Source organism: Neofelis nebulosa, chromosome 11, assembly GCF_028018385.1.
Source record: "Neofelis nebulosa isolate mNeoNeb1 chromosome 11, mNeoNeb1.pri, whole genome shotgun sequence".
NCBI lineage: Eukaryota > Metazoa > Chordata > Mammalia > Carnivora > Felidae > Neofelis > Neofelis nebulosa.
This window is the reverse complement of record NC_080792.1, coordinates 26772711-26792574: the sequence shown is the minus strand read 5'-3', so window position 1 is coordinate 26792574 and position 19864 is coordinate 26772711. Positions and strand designations below refer to the sequence as shown.

Below are 19864 nucleotides of genomic sequence, written 5' to 3'. Positions count from 1 at the left end.
GCACCGGCCACTTCAGCCTCCAGTGATGGCGCACAAAACCATGGCGCCAGGTCTTCCCGCACACACGCTCCCTTGGAGGAGGAAGAGAACCTACTCACCAGCCTCCCTGCCTCCACTCCTGACAGTGTCACGAGCATTCTCCTCACCGCAGCCCGATGCTGTGCTAAGACTCTTCGGCGACTCCACCCTCACCCACTCAGGTTCAGGTTCAGGTGCAGGTTCAGGTTCACACAGCCTCAGCCCAACCACATCCCACCCCCGATCTAGAGCCTCCCAGGACACTCACTAGTTGGCGCAAAATCCTTCAACTAGAGCCCCCTTACCGTCCCTCTCAAGACCACAGTGCCACTCTGGACAAACCGGGCCTCTCTTGACTAAATCCCTCCCTTACACCCATCAAGATTCAACTCTGGCACCGATGCTAGTCCAGAAGGAAACTTCCACAAGCTGCAGAGTAGGCAAAATTCCTCCCCTCTGGACATAACTCCCTGAGCAAACATCTTTCTTAACACCTATGACACCTCATGAGATTATTTTCTTTATTTTGTCAAGTTTATCCCCCTTTCTAGAAACAACTCAAAAGCAAAGACTGAATTTTTACTCCGGTGAGGAAGAGCCTATCACACACGTAGTGGGTTGTTTAATAAATGTTTACTGAACTGAAATACCAGACACCATATGATGAAAAATTAACAAATGCAGCTTGACTTGTCCTAACTGGCTAATTACCCTCAGCCAATTCATTACCAAGTCCCTTCAGGTCTACTCCATCCAAATCTGTCCACTTCACGTATCGGCACAGCCACCATGCCAGTTCAGCCGCCAGCATCTCGAATTTAGACCACTTTACTAGCCTCTTGATCTCCTTCCTTCCAGACCCACTGTCCAATCACTCACACACACACTCTCTCTCTCTCTCTCTCTCTCTCTCTCACACACACACACACACACACACACACTTTAAATTAAAAACCAGGCTTCAAAGTCCTCATTTGCTTTCTGTTGTATTTAGACTAAACTCCACGCTTCCACAGTGCCTTACAATGCCCTATATAATCTGACCCCTTCTACGTCTTGTACTCATTTTGTATTCCTCCATTTCCACAGGGCTCCTTTTAAATCCTCCAATACAATCAGCTATTTCTCAGCTGGGTGTCTTTACACTGGCTCCTTCCTCTCCCAGAAGACTCTTCCTCCAGCTAGATGCTACTTCTCAAAGCCCGGTTTGAGGCTCACAAGCCAATCAAAAGCAGCCTTTTTATCCCTCAGTCACTGTCTTCTTTGCACTCATTACCGTGTCAAGTTCTGCAATTTGTCCACTTGCTTTCTGCGTGGACCTATCCCTCAGAAGAGCAGGAACTTTGTTTTGGTCATACTGTATCGTATCCCCATGGGTCTAGAAACAGTGCCCTGCACTCAGCAGGCACTCAGAAGCATAAACCAAAAGAGTGACTCTTTGGAAGATATACATGAAACAGGTAAAGTAAAAGAAACGGGTAATTAATCGACTAAATAAGGCAGGAAACATCCTACTGTTAGATTCTGCAAGTAGAGAGGCTGGTGTTACTGGGATCTATTATCAACAAGCATTTGACTGCATTTGCCACACACAGCTCACGGGAAACCTGTGAAGTAGAATGAGGTCACGTTATTTATGCTAGCCTACATGTAGGACACTGCCACAAGTCATTTTAGAAAATGCTGTATGCTGCCACTCCCCAAACCCTGCAAGGCATACGAGTGTAGTGAAACACTTAAAAAACACCCTCTCTGTTAAAGAAACAGTATTTCTGACAGTGGTACTTATCGAGTAATTAGATTTATGCTAATAAAACTTCACCCTCTTAGGTAACAGGCCCTTCCAGTACGAGAGGCAGGTAGGTCTCTGAGTGAGGTTCGGACTCCCTAGACATCTAAGAAGCTGCCTCCTAGACCGTTCTAAGAAGCCATGCTGCAACTCAAGCAAAAATTATGGAAGTAAAATTCATCACTGTGTTAGCAGCTTCCGTTAACTCTTTACTGACCAAATTTTTGACCAAGGGGAGAGAAAACGGTCAGTCACTGCTGCGCTAGTGAGAGAAAAAGCTTTCTGACTCTTTATTCAAATGTCATTCAATCAGACACGAGGATAAGCTACAGTGAAGCATTTAGGCAATGAACGCAGTGAAGATTGAAACACTACAACTAAGTATTTTATTTTGCTTGGTCAAACCTCATTGTTCAAGAAAAGGATCTGTAAAATAAACCAGTCTTAACTAGTCACACAAAACTGAAACGACAGGTTAAAGATAGCTGTCATCTTTTAATAAAATCACGATTTACAGGGGCCTTGAAGGTAACACAATTTCAGTGACATTCCTTCGGATTCCTCTAAGCAATTTAACAGTGTGACCATCGAACTTCTGCTCTAACGACACTTACCTTGGTATGGTAACACATTTAGTATTACAATTCTGAGTGGTGATGGCTTTCTCAAGCTCATCTAATCGTCCTGTTTTCTTTAGCTTCTTCACCAAACTTTTAACCGCTTTCTCACACCACTTTTCTTCTTGTCCGTTCTGCTCTCCTCCACCCGCTCCTCCAGAGCCACCGGCTGATTTCTTCCATCCCAGCAGTCTCTTCACGACTGGCGGAGTGAAGGGCAAGATGGACGACATGCTCTTACCAAAGGCCGCAACCCACACTGAGAAAAGACGCTTCTCTATCTAACCTAGAAGAGATACGGAAAGGATGGTTTAGAGGCTAACTTCAAACTCCAGTAACAATTTCAATGTTGTATCTAAAGCGAACGTGAAAAGGAGGCAGAAAATCAGATCAGGGACTTTCGGAAGTGATCTTTTTCTCCTACGAAAAGGTCTTTACTACTTTAAATGAACGGCAGAAACAAACTTAAACAAACAAAACGTCATAGTATCATAAAGTAAAACCTAAAGTTGTAAGAAGGGAAAAGGCATCAAGTGTGAAGTAAACCAACAAGAATTAGAAAATAAAGGTAAACAGAGTCTGTGAAGACAAGGTCTGGTTCACTTTTACCATCCCTTAAGAAGACTTTCAATTAGGCCTCTTTGTAAAAATATTTTTTCATTTTTGTCTAAGTAACAATATGCGTCGTGACTAAAATCAAATACATTTCCTCTTCTCACACTGAGGTACAATTCCTCAAAATCTTTACCCCTTATTCTTGCTATTTATATCTCAAGTAATAGGCTCATGATGGTATGCCCTGAAACATCCAGGGTGGTATTATCTACCGATTACGGAACGTGAGGATTTACACCACAACCACTCACTTTCCTCCAGCCTTAACAATTATCTCCCAAAGGAGTTTAGCACCTGATGAGACCGGTAGTAAACTACTATATAATCATGTTTCCCTTTTTGTACAACTCTTTCTTATCTCAGTTTGTCATGTGCTTAGTTTTTCTCTGCACCTGCCATAAATTCTCCCCACACTCCTCATAAGCCCCATAATTAAATTTTATTTTTTTTTATTTTTTTATTTTTTTTAATGTTTTTTATTTATTTTTGGGACAGAGAGAGACAGAGCATGAACGGGGGAGGGGCAGAGAGAGAGGGAGACACAGAATCGGAAACAGGCTCCAGGCTCCGAGCCATCAGCCCAGAGCCTGACGCGGGGCTCGAACTCACGGACCGCGAGATCGTGACCTGGCTGAAGTCGGACGCTTAACCGACTGCGCCACCCAGGCGCCCCCCCATAATTAAATTTTAATGCGGATGACTTTAATCTCAAAATAAGAGACAAGATCATTTACCACTTGAGGACAGAACTGGAGACTTGGGACTTGAGAAGAATGAAGATTTAGAAACGTAGCTCTAAGAAATATCTACAGAAAACCAGCTAGAATGATGGTGGCACACTTGACCAGGTATTTGCCAGGCTACACAGTAAAAAGTATTCCTTTGGAGGAGCCCCACTTCTAATCAGGATGAAGAAATGACAACAGACGATCATTTTCACCTTAACAAGCAAAACAAGCCAGATAAAAGCTACAAAATCATGGTTTTTCTGAACCTGTCAAAGCTCAGGATGCAAAAAAAAAAAAAGTTCCACCTAAGTGGAACTAAATTCCAGAAAGTGTTGAGCCGTGAAAGAGAGCCCCCCCCCCCCCCCCCCCCCCGCCGCCCCAATGGTTTCCTTCCTGGTGCAGTGGCTAAGGAGGAATCATCCCACCACAGAGGAGGGTAAGGAGAAACCAACTTACCCTTTCATAAATTTTAACAGCAACATGTGTGCTGACAAGATCTACAAAAATTCCAAGGATTTCACAGAGCAAACCTGTACCACCCAGCCACTCACTCCCACTGGGCCCCACTGCAGGCTTGCCAAATTATGCTGAAGGCTGGGAGACGGGCCTGGAAAGCTGAGAGATACCCTCAAATGCAAGTAATCTGTCCTCTGACAAGGAGGGGGAAAGAATGGACAGAAAGGAGAGAAATCAACCTCAGAGATTTCAGACGTTCAGCTGCCAAGGGCCGAGGTGAGACAGGAGAGCTAAGGCCAAAAGTTCCACCCAGATACTCCGGACACTGAACTACCAGGGGAAGGACTGCTAAAAGAAATGGTGTTACTAGCACGGAGATATCTCGCCACGCACAAAAGCCTGGGGCAGGACGAGAGCAAAAAGAACTCCAGAATGACTAAGGGACAGACAATTGGGCTGTAAAGCAGAGAAATCACCCAAGGTTCAAGAAAGCTGAAGGCTCATATATAAAGCACAAAGAGATATCTGAAATCACACTCAGACAACAAATCTTGCAGAAGGTCAAGTCTCAATCCTGCTCTCAAAACACTGGAACTAACAAACTAAAGTTGCAAAAAACCCTGAACTAGCCCGACAACACAGCTTCTGGATTTAACCTCACTGTCTATTAAACTAACATGAGAAATAATAGGCAGTTTTCTGGAAGTAGAGTATTTACTTCAATCCGTACTGTTTTTGCATAAATATTCAGCTTTCGGTAAAAAATTACAAGATACAGGGGTGCCTCGGTGGCTAAGTGTCCGGCTCTTGACTTCAGCTCAGGTCATGATCTTGCAGTTGTGATATGGAGCCCCACATCAGGCTCCACGCTGACAGTGCAGAGTCTGCTTGGGATTCTCTCTCCCCCTCTCCTTCTGCCCCTCCCCTGCTCCCATACACTATCTCTCTCTCTCTCTCTCTCTCTCTTTCTCTCTCTCAAAAATAAACTTAAAAAAAAAAATTTAGAAGATCCAGGGAATAGCAAACCACAGGCAAAAGATGAATTTATTAATATAATCAGATTAGACAGGGCCCAGATGTTAGGATTATCAAACAGACTAAAATGGCTATGACAAAAACACTAAAGAAACGGGGAACTTCATTACAGAACTAAAGCTAGAAAAGAAACAATCACAGGGAAATGTTAGAAATGAAAACTACAGTAACAGAAATTAAAGATTCCTTTAAATGAATTTAATAAAAGACAGTAATGAACAGTGAACTTGAAAACAGGCCAAACAGTACCCAAATTGAAAATCAAAGAGGGAAAAAAAAAAAAAAAAAAGGCAAAACCCTGAATATCTGAGACCAAATATCTATTAACTAGAGTTTAACTGGAGTCCCAGAAGGAGATGAAAGAGAAAATGGGACAGAAAAAAAATACATGAAGAGATAATGGTCAAGAACTTATTGGAAATGATGGCAGAGATCAACCCACAAGTGCAAAGGAAACAGTCACAGTCAATGGGCTGAATGTTAAAGACAGAAGTAAAGATAAAGGCTGAGTGTCAGCTAGGATGACAGCTAAAACTTCACTGAAGATCCAGACAGAAGGGGAACCTGCACTCATCCATAAGCTCTTCTCCAAGGGCTTCAACTGAGATCTCTTGAAAAAGACTCGCATGGGGCGAAAGATGGGAGAGAGCTCTTCCGCCTTGGCAGCATCTCAAATGAAACAAAAGCCTTCAACTAGGAGGAGAGAATCAGGAAAACCTCCCACACCTAGGGTCCAGGGAAAGAGCATGCCTCAAGGGGAAGAGCAGAGCAAAAGCCATGGTACTATTGGGGGACGGGGCAGAACCTACTTGCCCACCTGCTACACACACACCAGCCTTTCCCCCTGTAACGATAACCACAGTCTAGTGCTACAAGAAGGCAGGAAACACTGTCACCACCAGTCCCAGACAAGGATACACTGATGCTGAGAAATAAGGAGAAGACAAAGCTATCGGACACTGGCACAGGAGCAAGAAACTGGCCTGGGACTCAAGACCCTGAACTAACACAAAGCAAAGGTCTGCTGTTCCTAGATGGGGAAATCTGTAACAAATATCAGCAAGTCACATACAGTTATACATACAGAAAAGGTAACACATCATTACAATGCAGGGTTTACCGCACGGAGCAAAACTGGCTCAACGGTAAAATAATAAACAAATAAATAAAGCACCTCATTTATCGTAATAAAAAAGAAAAACTTTACGATTCTCTTAACTGATGCAGAAAAAAAGAAAGCATTTGGTATGTTAATTTAATATCCATCCGCAATTAAAAAGTTTCAGCAAACTGGAAATAGAAAAGAGGAAGAAGTTCTTTATTCTGAAAAAGGACATCTATGAAAAACCTAGAGTTCGCAACATATGTAATGATGAAACATTAAATCCCTTTTCCTTATGACTGGAAAGAAGACAAGGACGTCCACTGTTGCCACTTCTATTTAATAAAGCCCTGGATGTTCTCGCCAGCCCAGTAAGGCAAGAGACAAAAATAAATAACATAACATAACATAACATAAAATAAAATAAAATACTGGAAAGAAAGAAGCATATTCTCTGGTGATATGACTGTCTCCATGGAAAACTGCATGGAATCTGCATGGTGGTAAGGTTGCTGTGATAAAGCTATACATTTGCTAAAAAAAGAAATAGAATTCTCAAAAAAGGACTTTGGATTCTCAAAAGACCATTCTCAAAATGGTCTTCCAACTGAAGACACTTGGGCCTTGGGACAGTTTGCTAGAAAATAATGGTCACAACCTAATAAATAATCCTACTCATTCCCTCAAAGGGGAAGAACAATTAATGAGGTTAAGGCCCCCAGCCCCAATTCAGGACACTGTGCCAAGGGTCTCCCAGAAGAGCCAATACCATATGCCACGTTTCATAAATTTATCCGGCCAATGGGTACATTTCTTTAGGGACATCTCCTGGAACCATGTAACAGTGCTGCCCTGGCACTCTTCAAAGTCCAGCTGTGGTTTAGACACTAAAAATGTGAAGGGAGCCAATAAGCAGGATTCTGTGACTTTCTTTAGCAATACAGCAGACATGGTGAGAAGGTGAGGTTTGCCCAGAGCTAGGGATTTGTAAGGTAAGTAAAGCACAGCGAGAACTTGAGTAGCACGGTTAAGCTGTCTACAGTGGTTGACTCTATATACTACCCATAAATAAGCAAGCCAGTACACAAAACTACAACTTGAAAAATAAAGCAAACACACAAAATTCCATCAAACACATGTAATAATCCACCGAAGCAGATGTTTGGGACTACCGGGCAGCCAAAGGTATACCTGCCTATCTGTGGCTTCTGCTGAATTCCTCCTCTGCCACAAAGCATGCTAAAGGGGAGCCAGCTGTGTAAACCTCAGGCCCATGTGACATAGTCTTTTTGGAGCACAGAGAACATGCTGATTAATTCAACCTTCAGAAGGGAGAGGGATCACAGAAGGGACACCAGCGCAGAAGCCTAAGAGGAGAGAGAGAACATCAGGCAGAAAGTTCAGCGTGTTTCCAAGGAGTTTCCAGGAGTTACAAAATCCGTAGGTATCGCTACAACATGGGGTAGAAGGAAACAATGTGGTAGGCACGCCGCAGGGGAGGGGAAGGCCAGCCCAGAGCACAGAGCCAAAGAAGAGTCTCCTCCTTCAGGTATTTCCAAGACAATTCACCACCCCGATGAGGACATTCCCCGGAAAAGGAGGACTCAGACAACTGCCACTGACCAACCAAACTGAAGAGCGTGTAGTGGCACACGAGTCGCTGTCTGGAACCCAGAAAGAGAAGCAAGTCTGAAGGCTACAGTTTACGGGGTCACTACTACACAGGCCTTAGTGTAAGTCACCGTGCCCCCCACGTGACCAGAAGGCAGCACCGAAGACCGCAGAGGCTCAGGAGAGGGTAGTCAGCACACAGACAAGAGTGTGCCCAAGCAAGGCAGACAACCGTCCCTGCTGAAAAAAGCAGATGCAGCCAGTCTCGAGGGTCGGTTTCTGAAGACTCTCCGGGTCCGTCCCAGCCCCACACCCATTTTATCCTTAGAACGAAACTCTTGAGTTCCATGAGGGGGGTCCCTGTTCCTTGTGAAAAACTGATAGAACAAACAAAATATAACAAGAATTTGTCTGAAAGGATCTATACCTTTGGTTCAAGGTTAATCCACTTGAACTTGGTTAATCCACTTATGAGAATTCAGCCTAAGAAAATGAATAAAAATTAAACTGTATCATCAGCAAAACTGAAAGGGATTCCCAGTGGCAGTAACAGGTAGTAACAGAAACACTTCTTCTGGGAGAAATGTTTCTGAGGTCAGATGTATTCTTGGGAATCTAAAAGTTTTCTGTGAAACCTTTCTAGTTTTATTTCTTCATGGGAATAAATACCCGAAAAGTTTAAGCCTATTCTGGGTCATCCGTGAGACCTCATGGCCTAGTAGAACCACACAATCTCGGCGTCCCATGTCTTAGAAAAACAGTTATGAGCACTTTGGAACAATGTAACCACCCAACGTTAACAGCCTTCAGTCGTCATGTCTTTGTAACCAGGGCTGGCTGACACCTGGCTAATTATCTCCAGAGAATTTTTAAAGTATTTGGTAAAATATTTTTCAGTAATGCTGATAATACATTTCAACTGGTTGCACGTTTTAAATAGCTAAGATGTATTTAGCCAACAGTCTTGAAATGAAATGTTAACAGACTGAATTTAGGTTTTTACAAGGTATCCATGTCAATGTGCTCCAAGTTGAAGACAAAACGGAATAAGAAAACTAGATGATCAAGTTATTGAAAAATGAGTCATTTACGGAATATACAGATTTCCTTCCATAGTGTGGCAGCAAGCTCTGTACTGAAATTAGATTTTTTTTTCAACATCTGCAAGAAGTGAAAAACAAGTTCAGATACTAATTCTGTTCCTAATTCCAGCAATAAGTGAGACTTACAAAGCAGGGTTCATTACAACAGGAAGGCTTTATCTGTACAGCTCAATAAGAAACCTTATCAAGTGATAGATCAGTAAAACTAGGATTCGAAGATTACTCACTGGAAAGTTTCAGTTAAGTAAAAGGTCTGATTATCCTGAACTCAAAAATAAAGCCTTCAAGTTATTAATCACTGTATAACATAGTTTTACAAATAGGACTCTCTACGTATTTTATTAAACTATAGTTCATTTCTTTGAGCCCTCAACGCTGCTCTTTGCTTATTGTTTTTATTCTGATATAAACCTGATCACTTAATATAGATTTTAAAAAACCTCCAAATCCTGAGAATGTTTTCTCATTTTCTTATACTGTCTTCTAGAGTACACAAATTTTTACTTTAGACTCTTTTAGGACACACTTTGCTTCTTTCTAAAGAAATTCCTTTCTGCCCCCAAGCACCTAGTGCTTACTCTATGACACAACAGGTTAGTCTCGGAATCAGGTAATTAAGCATTAACTCAATTCTAAGCATCCTACCATCGCTCACGAATGAGGAATCTGAGGCGTGAAGGCCCCTGATGTAAAGATATCCCTCCCTAGATATTCTTGTGGATGTTTTAGTACTGCTTTTCACATTTAAGTTTCCAACATACCAAGAATTTGCTTTTGGTTAAGGCGTGAGATAATGACCAAACATCTCCTGTAAGGACAGCCTACTTTATCAGGGCCGTTAGTTTATCTTTCCTTTAATAATCCACGTGGCTCTTGTCACAAAGCAAATCCCTAGAAACCAACCTCTGACTGCAGGCTTTGTATTCTATTTATTGTACTTGTTCACACCTACACCAGAATCCCAATGTTTTACTTCCTTCCCCTCTCTAGGAAGCTGATCATCTGCAGGGTGAGTCCCTCTCTCCTCCTTTTTCAAACGTACGTTAGTTATCTTTAGTTTGTAAAGTCCCACAGGATTGTGATTACATCACTTTGTGGAGAACCAACATGTTTATAATATTGAGTATCCTTGTTTATGCAAATGAGATATTTCTATTTATTTTGAACTTATGATCCATCAGTAAGTTGCAGAATTTTCTCCGGAAAGGTCTCACACATCTTGTTTAATTTGTTTATTCTTCCAAGTATCTTGGGTTTCATTGTGAATGGGTGTCTTATCTAAAAAATTAAGTATTTCAGTCATACCAAAAATATATGGAAACACCCTTGGGCCTCCCACCCAGCTCTGTCATCTCTTAGCATTCTGGGGTATTCTGACCAGATAGAAGAAATAAGACATGCTAGATGGATAGAGCTCAAATCCCCCTAGCTACCCCTTTCCACTTCCATTCCCCTCCTCCTTGCTTCTCAGGGATCATCGTCATCCTGATTTTCCCCTGTTGCCACTTAAATGGTTTGGGTACATACTGTACCCCTAAATTCTTGCACATTTTATAAATTTCTATGACACATTAATACCGCTCATGTCACTTTGCTTTTTGCACTATTACTATCCACATTGATACATATATAATCCTGAACTCTAGCTCACTCATTTCAGCTGTCATAGAGCATGCCACTGTGTCACTATTACAGCTGTCCATTCTCCTTTTGATTCCTATTTAGATCGTTTCCAATTCTCCACTCTTACAAGCTGCCAGGAGTAGTCTGTATACCTCCTTACACGTATGTGAGAGCTGTTCAGGGGCAGAAACTTTCAAACTTCTTGATCAAAAGAGCAGACCTGCAGTGAGAAATACATCAGTCTCTCTCAATTAAAACAGACATTTTACTGTATGTCACCCTCTGCTATTTCTCTAAATTGAGTGTCGTGAACCACTGGTGAACGTGAAATCAATCTGGTTGGTTCTGAAAAATTCCTTTTAAAAAGCAAAAGAAAAAATAGACAAAAATTAAGTATAAAAAGTAGAGACAATAAAATAGAAAACAGTACACTTAATTATTTTAAAATTTTAATTGTTTTTATCACACGTAAGATACATTTTCAAGAGGGTCTGTAAAAAACATACGAAAGCCACTGCCTTGGGACATATGCCGAGGAGCAGAAAGGCTGCAGAGTAGGCCATGCACACAGACTCTACAAATACTGTCAACAGGGTTCTAGCAACTGTCATTCCCACCAGGGAAGTAGGAGTTCCTCTTTAGCCCCACGTCACCAACATTTGACATTATTTAGTCCCTTGGAACTTTTGCCAAAAGGATGGGTGTGACACGGAGGGTTGCTGATGTTTTGCACTTCCCTGACTACTGAGAAGTCTCAGGATATTTTCATGTTTATTGACTTTTCAGGATTCAATTCCTTTGAATCATTTGTTCATACTCACCACCTTTTTCTTAAATCACGGGATTGATTTATAGAGTCTGGATAACAACCTTTTGTTAATTACACTTGCCACATCTCTTCACTCAGCAAGTGACTTTTGGTGGCTTTTTACACTAAGATTTCACTTTAATGTGCTCAAATTTAATCAATATTTTAAATATTACGTATAAATGGGTATCTTTTTTTTTTTTAAATGAAGTGGGTTTTTTTTTTTTTTTTTTTAACGTTTGAGAAAGAGAGAGCGAGCACGAGAGCGAGCGAGCAGCGGAGGGACAGAGAGAAAGGGAAACACAGAATCCGAAGCAGGCTCCAGGCTCTGAGCGGTCTGTGAGCAGAGCTCAACATGGGACTTGAAATCACAAAATACGAGCTCATGACCTGAGCTGAACAAATGCTCAACAAACTGAGCCACACAGGTGCCCCGACGTGGGTATCTTCTTAAAAATCCCTCCATATGTTGTCATCTTTTAAAAGTCATAAAGTCTCAAGTTTTGCTTTGCGTATTTTGGTGTATGTTGTGAGGTATAAAGTCTCAAGTTTTGCTTTGCGTATTTTGGTGTATGTTGTGAGGTAGGGATCTTTCCCTCCCCAACAAAGATAACCAAGTATACAAGTACTATATATTGAATCTTCCTTAGCAGTTACAATGCTACTTGTGTTTCTGGGTCCTTTTTTTTTTCCATTAATCTATATTTAAGGCAAATACCATCATGTCTTAACTACTAAAGTGAAAGTATATTTCTTGATATTGGAGAAAGTGACTTCTTTCACCTCCTGGGATTTTAATTGGAATGACACCAAATATACGAGAAAGAAAACTGACATATATAATAGTGTCTTCCATTCATAAACACAAGTATATACATCTCCCTATAATTATATGAGCCTTAAAATTTTCTCCATTAAGGTCCCACACATTTTGGCTTTATTTTTTCCTAGGTATTTTACAATTTGTGTTGCCATTTTAAATGGTGACTTTTTAAAATTTAAATTGTCGCTGGTATACAGAAATGCAGGGTATTTATGTATTGGCTTTAAAAATCAACTTTATTGGGGCGCCTGGGTGGCGCAGTCGGTTGAGCGTCCGACTTCAGCCAGGTCACGATCTCGCAGTCCGTGAGTTCGAGCCCCGCGTCGGGCTCTGGGCTGATGGCTCGGAGCCTGGAGCCTGTTTCCGATTCTGTGTCTCCCTCTCTCTCTGTCCCTCCCCCGTTCATGCTCTGTCTCTCTCTGTCCCAAAAATAAATAAATAAACGTTGAAAAAAAAAATTAAAAAAAAAAAAAAAAAATCAACTTTATTGAGGCTTAGTTTGCATACAATGAAATGCACAGATGCTAAATGTATAGTTTGAGGAGTTCTGACAAATACATACATCCACATAACCAGCATCCTAATCAAGATATAGAACCATTTCCACCATCTCATCAAGTTTTCTTGTGTCCCTTTTCAATTTACCCTCCTCACCCGTTACTGATCTGATTTCTATTGAAGTAATTGTGCCGGTTCTAGAAATTCATATAATTGGAATCATGTCATATGTACACTTCTGTTTTTTTTTTTTTAACCAACACCCTTTGCTCAAATTAAGCAAGTTCTCTTATACTCCTAGTTTTCTAAGAATCAGTACAGAATTTAATCATATGCTATTTTCCCCTTCACCCATCAAGATTATCATTTGGCTTTTTTCCTTTGATGTGATTTCATTTATGGGTTTTCTTATGTTTAATCATCTTTACATTCCTGTGACACACCCTGACTAGCTATGGTTTTTTGTTTTAAGCAAATACTAATATTTTACCTAAAATGTTTATTGCCATGTTCATTAGTGAGATGTGGCCTATTCATTTCCCTTTGCCTAGTACATTCGTCCCATCAGGGGTATCTAGATTGCCGTAGCCTAACAAAATCATGTTTTCTGTTATTTCCTATAACATTTCATGTAAGACTGAAATCATGGATTCTTCGTATGTTCTATACAACTTGCCCATCTGGGGTTTTCACTTGGGGTTTGGTTTCTTGGTTTTGGGTTTTTATTTAATTTTATTTTGGTGTAGGTAGTTGTCTAATTTAAGTTTTTAAATTATAATCTAGTCAAGTTTCTTATTCTTAAGCCAATTTTAGTAATTTATTTTACAAGAAATTGTGCATTCTGTTTTCAAATTTAAAGGCAAAAAGCTGTTCACAGTGTTCTCAGCTTTAAAATCTCAATTTGTCTGTAGTCATATCCCCTTTTGATTTCTAATGCATTTGTGCCTTTTTTTCCTCCTCTATCAATCTTGGCAAACGTAGTCTTTTCAACTTGGCACCTTTGGTTCAGTCGATCCGATTGTAACTTTTTTTTTTCATTAATGTTTCTCAACTTTATTTCCTTCCTTTTCCTAACTCATCACATTGTATAGTTAACGCATTAATCTTTAGTTCTTTAGTAACAAACATTTCCTCATGAATGTGATTAGTGTCCTTATAAAATAAGCCCTAGGGGGGAAAAAAAACCAAAACCCTAGGAATCCCCTTGTTCCCTTCCACCAGATGAGGGTACAGCAAAGACAGCGGTCTAAGAAGTAGGAAGCAGGTCCCCACCAGACACCAAATCTGCTGGTGCCCTAAACTTGGACTTCAAGCCTCCAGATCTGTGAGAAATAAATTTGTTTTTATAAGCCACCCAAGTCTATAGAATTGTTACAGCAGACCAAAATGGATTCAGACATAAATTCTAACGCCTAGTGTATGTTTTTTATTCCTTTACTTTGAAACTATGTCATCATACTTGTAGTTGTGTCTACTAATAAAAAGCATTTGAAATTTTTTTTTTTTTTAAGTTGCCACTGTCCTTTAACCAGCAAGCTTTATTAAAATACCTGGGCCAATTTTCTATCGTCTTATTTTGTGTTTTGTAATTCTTCTGCATGTTCTTTGCTTTTTCCTCCTTTTTTGCCTTCTGTTGGAATGATCAAATTTCTTCATTTCCACTCCCTCATCCTCATTTGGAGTTATACATTCAATTCCAAGTCTTTTTTGGGGGGAAGGGTGGGGAGATACCCTTAAAAATTTAATGGAAAACTTTCATCAGTAGGGTGCAGGTGAAAACACAGCTTACCGGGGCGCCTGGGTGGCGCAGTCGGTTGGGCGTCCGACTTCAGCCAGGTCACGATCTCGCGGTCCGTGGGTTCGAGCCCCGCGTCAGGCTCTGGGCTGATGGCTCCGAGCCTGGAGCCTGTTTCCGATTCTGTGTCTCCCTCTCTCTCTGCCCCTCCCCCATTCATGCTCTGTCTCTCTCTGTCCCAAAAATAAATAAATGTTGAAAAAAAAAAAATTTTTAAAAAAAAAAAGAAAACACAGCTTACTAAAAAACCATAATAAAGGAATTAGAAAAAGACACTCTCATGTAGAAGGGTAAAAAAGAAAGCAAGTAAAATTTTGATAACTGGAAAATGAATGGATGAACAGATCAGAGACTACTAACTCTACTAACTCTAAGCGAGGTATGGGGAAACATCCTGATTTTCACAGCAGAATCCTCAAAGGGTTAAGTAAAAGACAGCACTAGTCACAGCAAAAATTGAGGGCTCTGAGAGGGGAGATGAAAAAGGCAGGATTGGGTGAGAGATATCTGAGAAGCAATTAGATCCTGAGATGTGCTCTCCAACTCTATCTATGTCACTAAGTACCTGTTCCTGTTCCTCTCCCTCTCTAGAAGACTAAATGTTTATTCTCAGCAGAAAGTAAAACAGTCTCACTGGACTAGGAGATGGCCTGGGGATCACTGGGAAAAGAGAGGGAGTAAATGAACACGAGTACACTGCATGCTGAACGCAGACTCCCAATCCCTTCCTCCCCTGGGTTCTGGCTCCCAAAATACTAGCAGCCAGACTTTTACCATTTAGTCAGATCAAGACTCTTCTCTGGGGTGCCTGACCCGACCGAGGAGAAAAGACGTACAGATACTAATACTGAGAGTTTACCAACAAACAGCCCACACAGATTACACTGAAACTGAAAGGAGACAAGCCTCACCCACAGGCTCAGTTTTCAATCGGCTTTTTGGACCCCTACCTTCGTAATCAAGGATGACTCTCATTATCTGAGGAAAAAATGGCCCAAACCTGAAAAACGCAACTCAAGAAATTTGAGACCATACAGAGAGAAGAAATCATTGTAAAAATCATCAACATAGCTAGAGAAACGAGGGAAGACAAGAGCAACCCTGAAGCAAGTGCAGCATGTTTTATAAAAGAAACATTAAAAAAATTAAAGAGCTTTGGATAGCTTGAGAGTTCTTGATAGCAGAAAGGGCAGACATCAATAGAAGGGATGGAAAGGTAGAGGAAATCCAGAAAGTACCACAGTAGGATGAAAAATAGTAGAAAAAGTGAAGAGGACTGAAGGACTTAATTCAGGAGGTCCAATGTCCAAAGAGGACTTCAGAAAGACATTAGAGATAACAGCGGGGCAGGGGTCAATCAAAGAAATCAAGAAATACTCCCTGAACCGAAAGACCTAAAGGGCCAATCAAGACCTCAGGACAATAGAAAAGAACACATCCACATACATCCAGGTGGGTGGCTGTGAAACTTCAGAATGCTAATGACAAAGAAAAGTCTGAAGTCTCCTGGCAGAAACAACAAGTTATTTTAAAAAGAATCACAATAGCTTTGGTTTTCTCAAGAGTAACAGTGTAAGTGCGGTCAACAGAGCAATGCCTTCATAATTCGGGGCAGGGGGACTACTTCCAACCGAGAATTCTATTACCCAACCAGGGTAGAATAAAGGTATTTTCAACATGTAACATCTCCAGATATTTACCCAATACATTCTCTCTCAAGGAAAGTCTTGACAGACATGTTTCATTAAAAGGAAGGAGAGCCAAAAGAATAAGGGATCTAACAAAGAAAAAAGGTGAAGGAACTTCATAAGATGACCAAGAATGAAGAGGGATCCCAGGATGACTGCTGTGTCCTAGGTATACAGGCAACCAATGCAAACTGGAGCAAGTTCAAAAATATACAGCCAAGAATAATGCCAGGCTTCTCTCCAAAGTGCACAAACATCATAAAAGTCAATGGAAGCGTTGTGATGAGACCCACAATGATCATCGTAAATGATTGAGAGTAAATGATACAGTAAAGAACCACCCGATACGTCTCTTTTAACCATCACCTTAGCAAGAGATTTCTGCTCCCACAGACTACAATGCAAAAGAAGAAAAAAACCGCCTGAGAAATTCTCATGTATTCATACATGTCTGTCTACACGTGCAATTTCTTTAGACCAGGGCTGCCCAACAGAAATAGGATGCCATCCACACGTAATTGTAAATTTTCTACTAGCCACATTAAAAAACTAAAGTAAAAATATAAAATTAATCATTTAAATAATTTAATCCCACTATATCCAAAATTACTATTTCTTTTTTTTTTATTTTTATTTTTTTTTAATTTTTTTTTTCAACATTTTTTTATTTATTTTTGGGACAGAGAGAGACAGAGCATGAACGGGGGAGGGGCAGAGAGAGAGGGAGACACAGAATCGGAAACAGGCTCCAGGCTCCGAGCCATCAGCCCAGAGCCTGACGCGGGGCTCAAACTCACGGACCGCGAGATTGTGACCTGGCTGAAGTCGGACGCTTAACCGACTGCGCCACCCAGGCGCCCCCCAAAATTACTATTTCAATGCACAATCAGTACTAAAAAGTAAAATACTTTACATTCTATTTTTTGTTCTAAATGTTATAAATCTCCTGTGTATTTTCCACTTGCTGCCCATCTCAGTTCTGACTCGCTATATTCCAAGTGCTCGGTGGCCACATGTTGGGACACAGCAGCTCTAGAATGATACACCAGAAAGAAGCTCATAACAGTGGTTCCCTTTCTGGAAAGTAGAACTGGGGAGTAGGAGGTGGGAGTTTTCAGGGAGACTTACTTTTCATTATTTACTTTTTTGTTCCTTTTGAATTTTGCACCATATTCATGTACTACCTACTCAAAAACATGAATAAAGTCCATTCCATAGAATAAATACATAAACGTAGCTATCCTTTGACCCGCTTCTAGAAACCTACCTCATGTATGTGTAAAATGATGAATAAACTAAGTTTATTTGTTGCGACACTGTTTTTAATACCCTGAGACTGGAAATAACCTAAATGTCCATCAACAGAAGACTGGTCAAATACATTACAGCACCCATACAAAATAATACTCTGAAACCAAAGTAAATGGGTACTCATTATGTACTGACATGGAATAATCTATAAGATGATTATATAAAATACGTGACCCTTTGTCCTAAAAAGTAATATATGCACAAAGTTGCTCATATATGGACAGGATTACTGGAACATTACACAAAAACCTAGTAACGTTACTAGCCTTTGGAAAGGCAACTGGGTGGCAAGGGACAGGCTCGGAAAGAGACTTTTTGAGTTTTGAATGGTAATAATGTATTACCTATCTTAAAAGCTCCTCATTCTACATCTAGGTGGTATCTTTTTATTTACCATGTTTGGTCTTCATGTGATATGTAAGTTCATCTATAAAGACTAGTGTTTTTCTAGTTTCTTCATAGAGAGCGTTGAGGCTTGTTTTTCCCAGAGGCCAGATACTTGAATGATACTGAAGTAGTTTTTATACACGCACACACACACACACACACACACACTTAGCACATAGTTCCCAGAGTCATATCATTACAACTTCATCCCTAGCAACTGGATTCGTTAGTAAACTCCCCAAAGTCAGCTTTTCCTGAACACTGACTGATTTCCAAGTTTCTGGTACCTGGAAACATCTCTCTCCCTCTCCTCCCTTCCTTTCCCCCTCCCTCTCTAGATCAACTATATACATAAGAGAAAAAAATATATATACCCAAGGAAAACTCTTACATCTAATTCAACATTTATAGCAGGTGGAATGGGCCTAATCTGTGTCTGCTTTGGCATGTCTGTGTGATTTTAAGAAATCTAAGTAAAGAAGAGTTTAGTCAATAATGACAAACACTGGAAAAAGTAGTATGATAACTAAAAAAGACTGCTAAACTTGGCTGTTCAGAATTCACTGGTAACTTCTGAAAGGGAGGTAGGAAGCGAATATGAAAGAGTGGCAAAAAACGTTTCCAAGGTTCAAGTGTAGAACAAAGGAAGTGATTAAATATAGAAAGCAAATGTAGGTTTCAAATATCTTCAAATTACAAATACAAAATATTCCCCAAATACCTATATGAATTTTTATTTCAAAAGAAAGCTAGATTTTTCAACATAAAATACTTCAAATGTAATAGTGCTGTCTCAAACACCTAAGGTCCTTCCAGAAAGAGTACAAAATCACCATAAGATTTTTGGCAATCCTGTTCAAACATGTGCTACACAGGTAGACAAAAACAAAAAACAAAAAACAACTAATGACCTGAATTTTGACAATGGTTTTACTCAAAGAAATGAGGATAAAAAAAGTATTAAAAAATATATATAAAGATAGACAACAACTCACTGAAAAACAGACTTCTCAATTCTCACTGTAACTGTGCTCTTTTCCAAAGTTGTAAGCCAGGAAGGAAAGACCCTGCCATTGGAAACATAAGGTGGCCCCACTAGAGAACGATGGGTGTCTTTTAAATGAAAGCAAATAGAAAACATTCATGTGTTCAATTTTATGGACTGTTAAAACCTAAAGTGAGAGCATGAATTTAACCCTGAAAGCAGGTCATTAGCTCAGTGAAAGGCCACATTACATACGGACTGCTGTGTAAAGAGACTACCTATTCTTGGAGTTCTATTCCTTTCTCCTTGAAAGAGTTGTATGGAATCTATATGTCTATAAGCAGCTTGTAAACATAAAATTACATGCTGGTTTATCATTCCCAGATTAAAAAAAAAAAAATATATCTATCTATCTATCTATCTATAGATAGATAGATAGATAGATAGATAGATATCTCCAACTATTAGAAGACCACACTGGCCCAGACTCAAATCGGCATGAAGATTCAGTACTCCAAATGCCCTGCAACTCCCAGAGTCTTGACCTGCTGAAGCAGCCGCTTACAGTCCTCAGGGTGTGCAAGTGCAATCAAAGCAAAGTCTACAGTAGGCTTGTTCAACAAAACTTTCTATTAAAATTAAATTTAACATTTATTTCCTCGGTTACTGCAGTCACAGTTCAAGTGCTAAGCAGCCACCTGTGGCTAGTGTCTACCATATTAGTTCGGGTCTACAGCCAAGGTTTTTCTCCGCGATCTATCAGTCCTCAGGGGGAGCTTCACAGGTATCCCCCGGGAGAGGACAACTGAGCAGGCAGGACTTCCGCAACCGCCCATCCCCCTTACATTTTGAGATTCTGCATAACGTTTTGT

The 19864-nt window shown here is 40.4% G+C and overlaps 1 protein-coding gene across 6 annotated transcripts in view; it reads right to left on the bottom strand.

The window, feature by feature from the left end:
• The window catches only part of SMAD2 (SMAD family member 2), an 84812-nt gene that overhangs the window by 58390 nt on the left and 6558 nt on the right, over positions 1 to 19864 (bottom strand). For all 6 annotated transcript variants that reach the window (XM_058692182.1, XM_058692179.1, XM_058692184.1 and 3 more), the window contains one exon: positions 2422 to 2710. In XM_058692182.1, the coding sequence (XP_058548165.1) occupies positions 2422 to 2657 (236 nt within the window). In that variant the 5' untranslated portion in view covers positions 2658 to 2710. The remainder of the gene's footprint in view (positions 1 to 2421; positions 2711 to 19864) is intronic.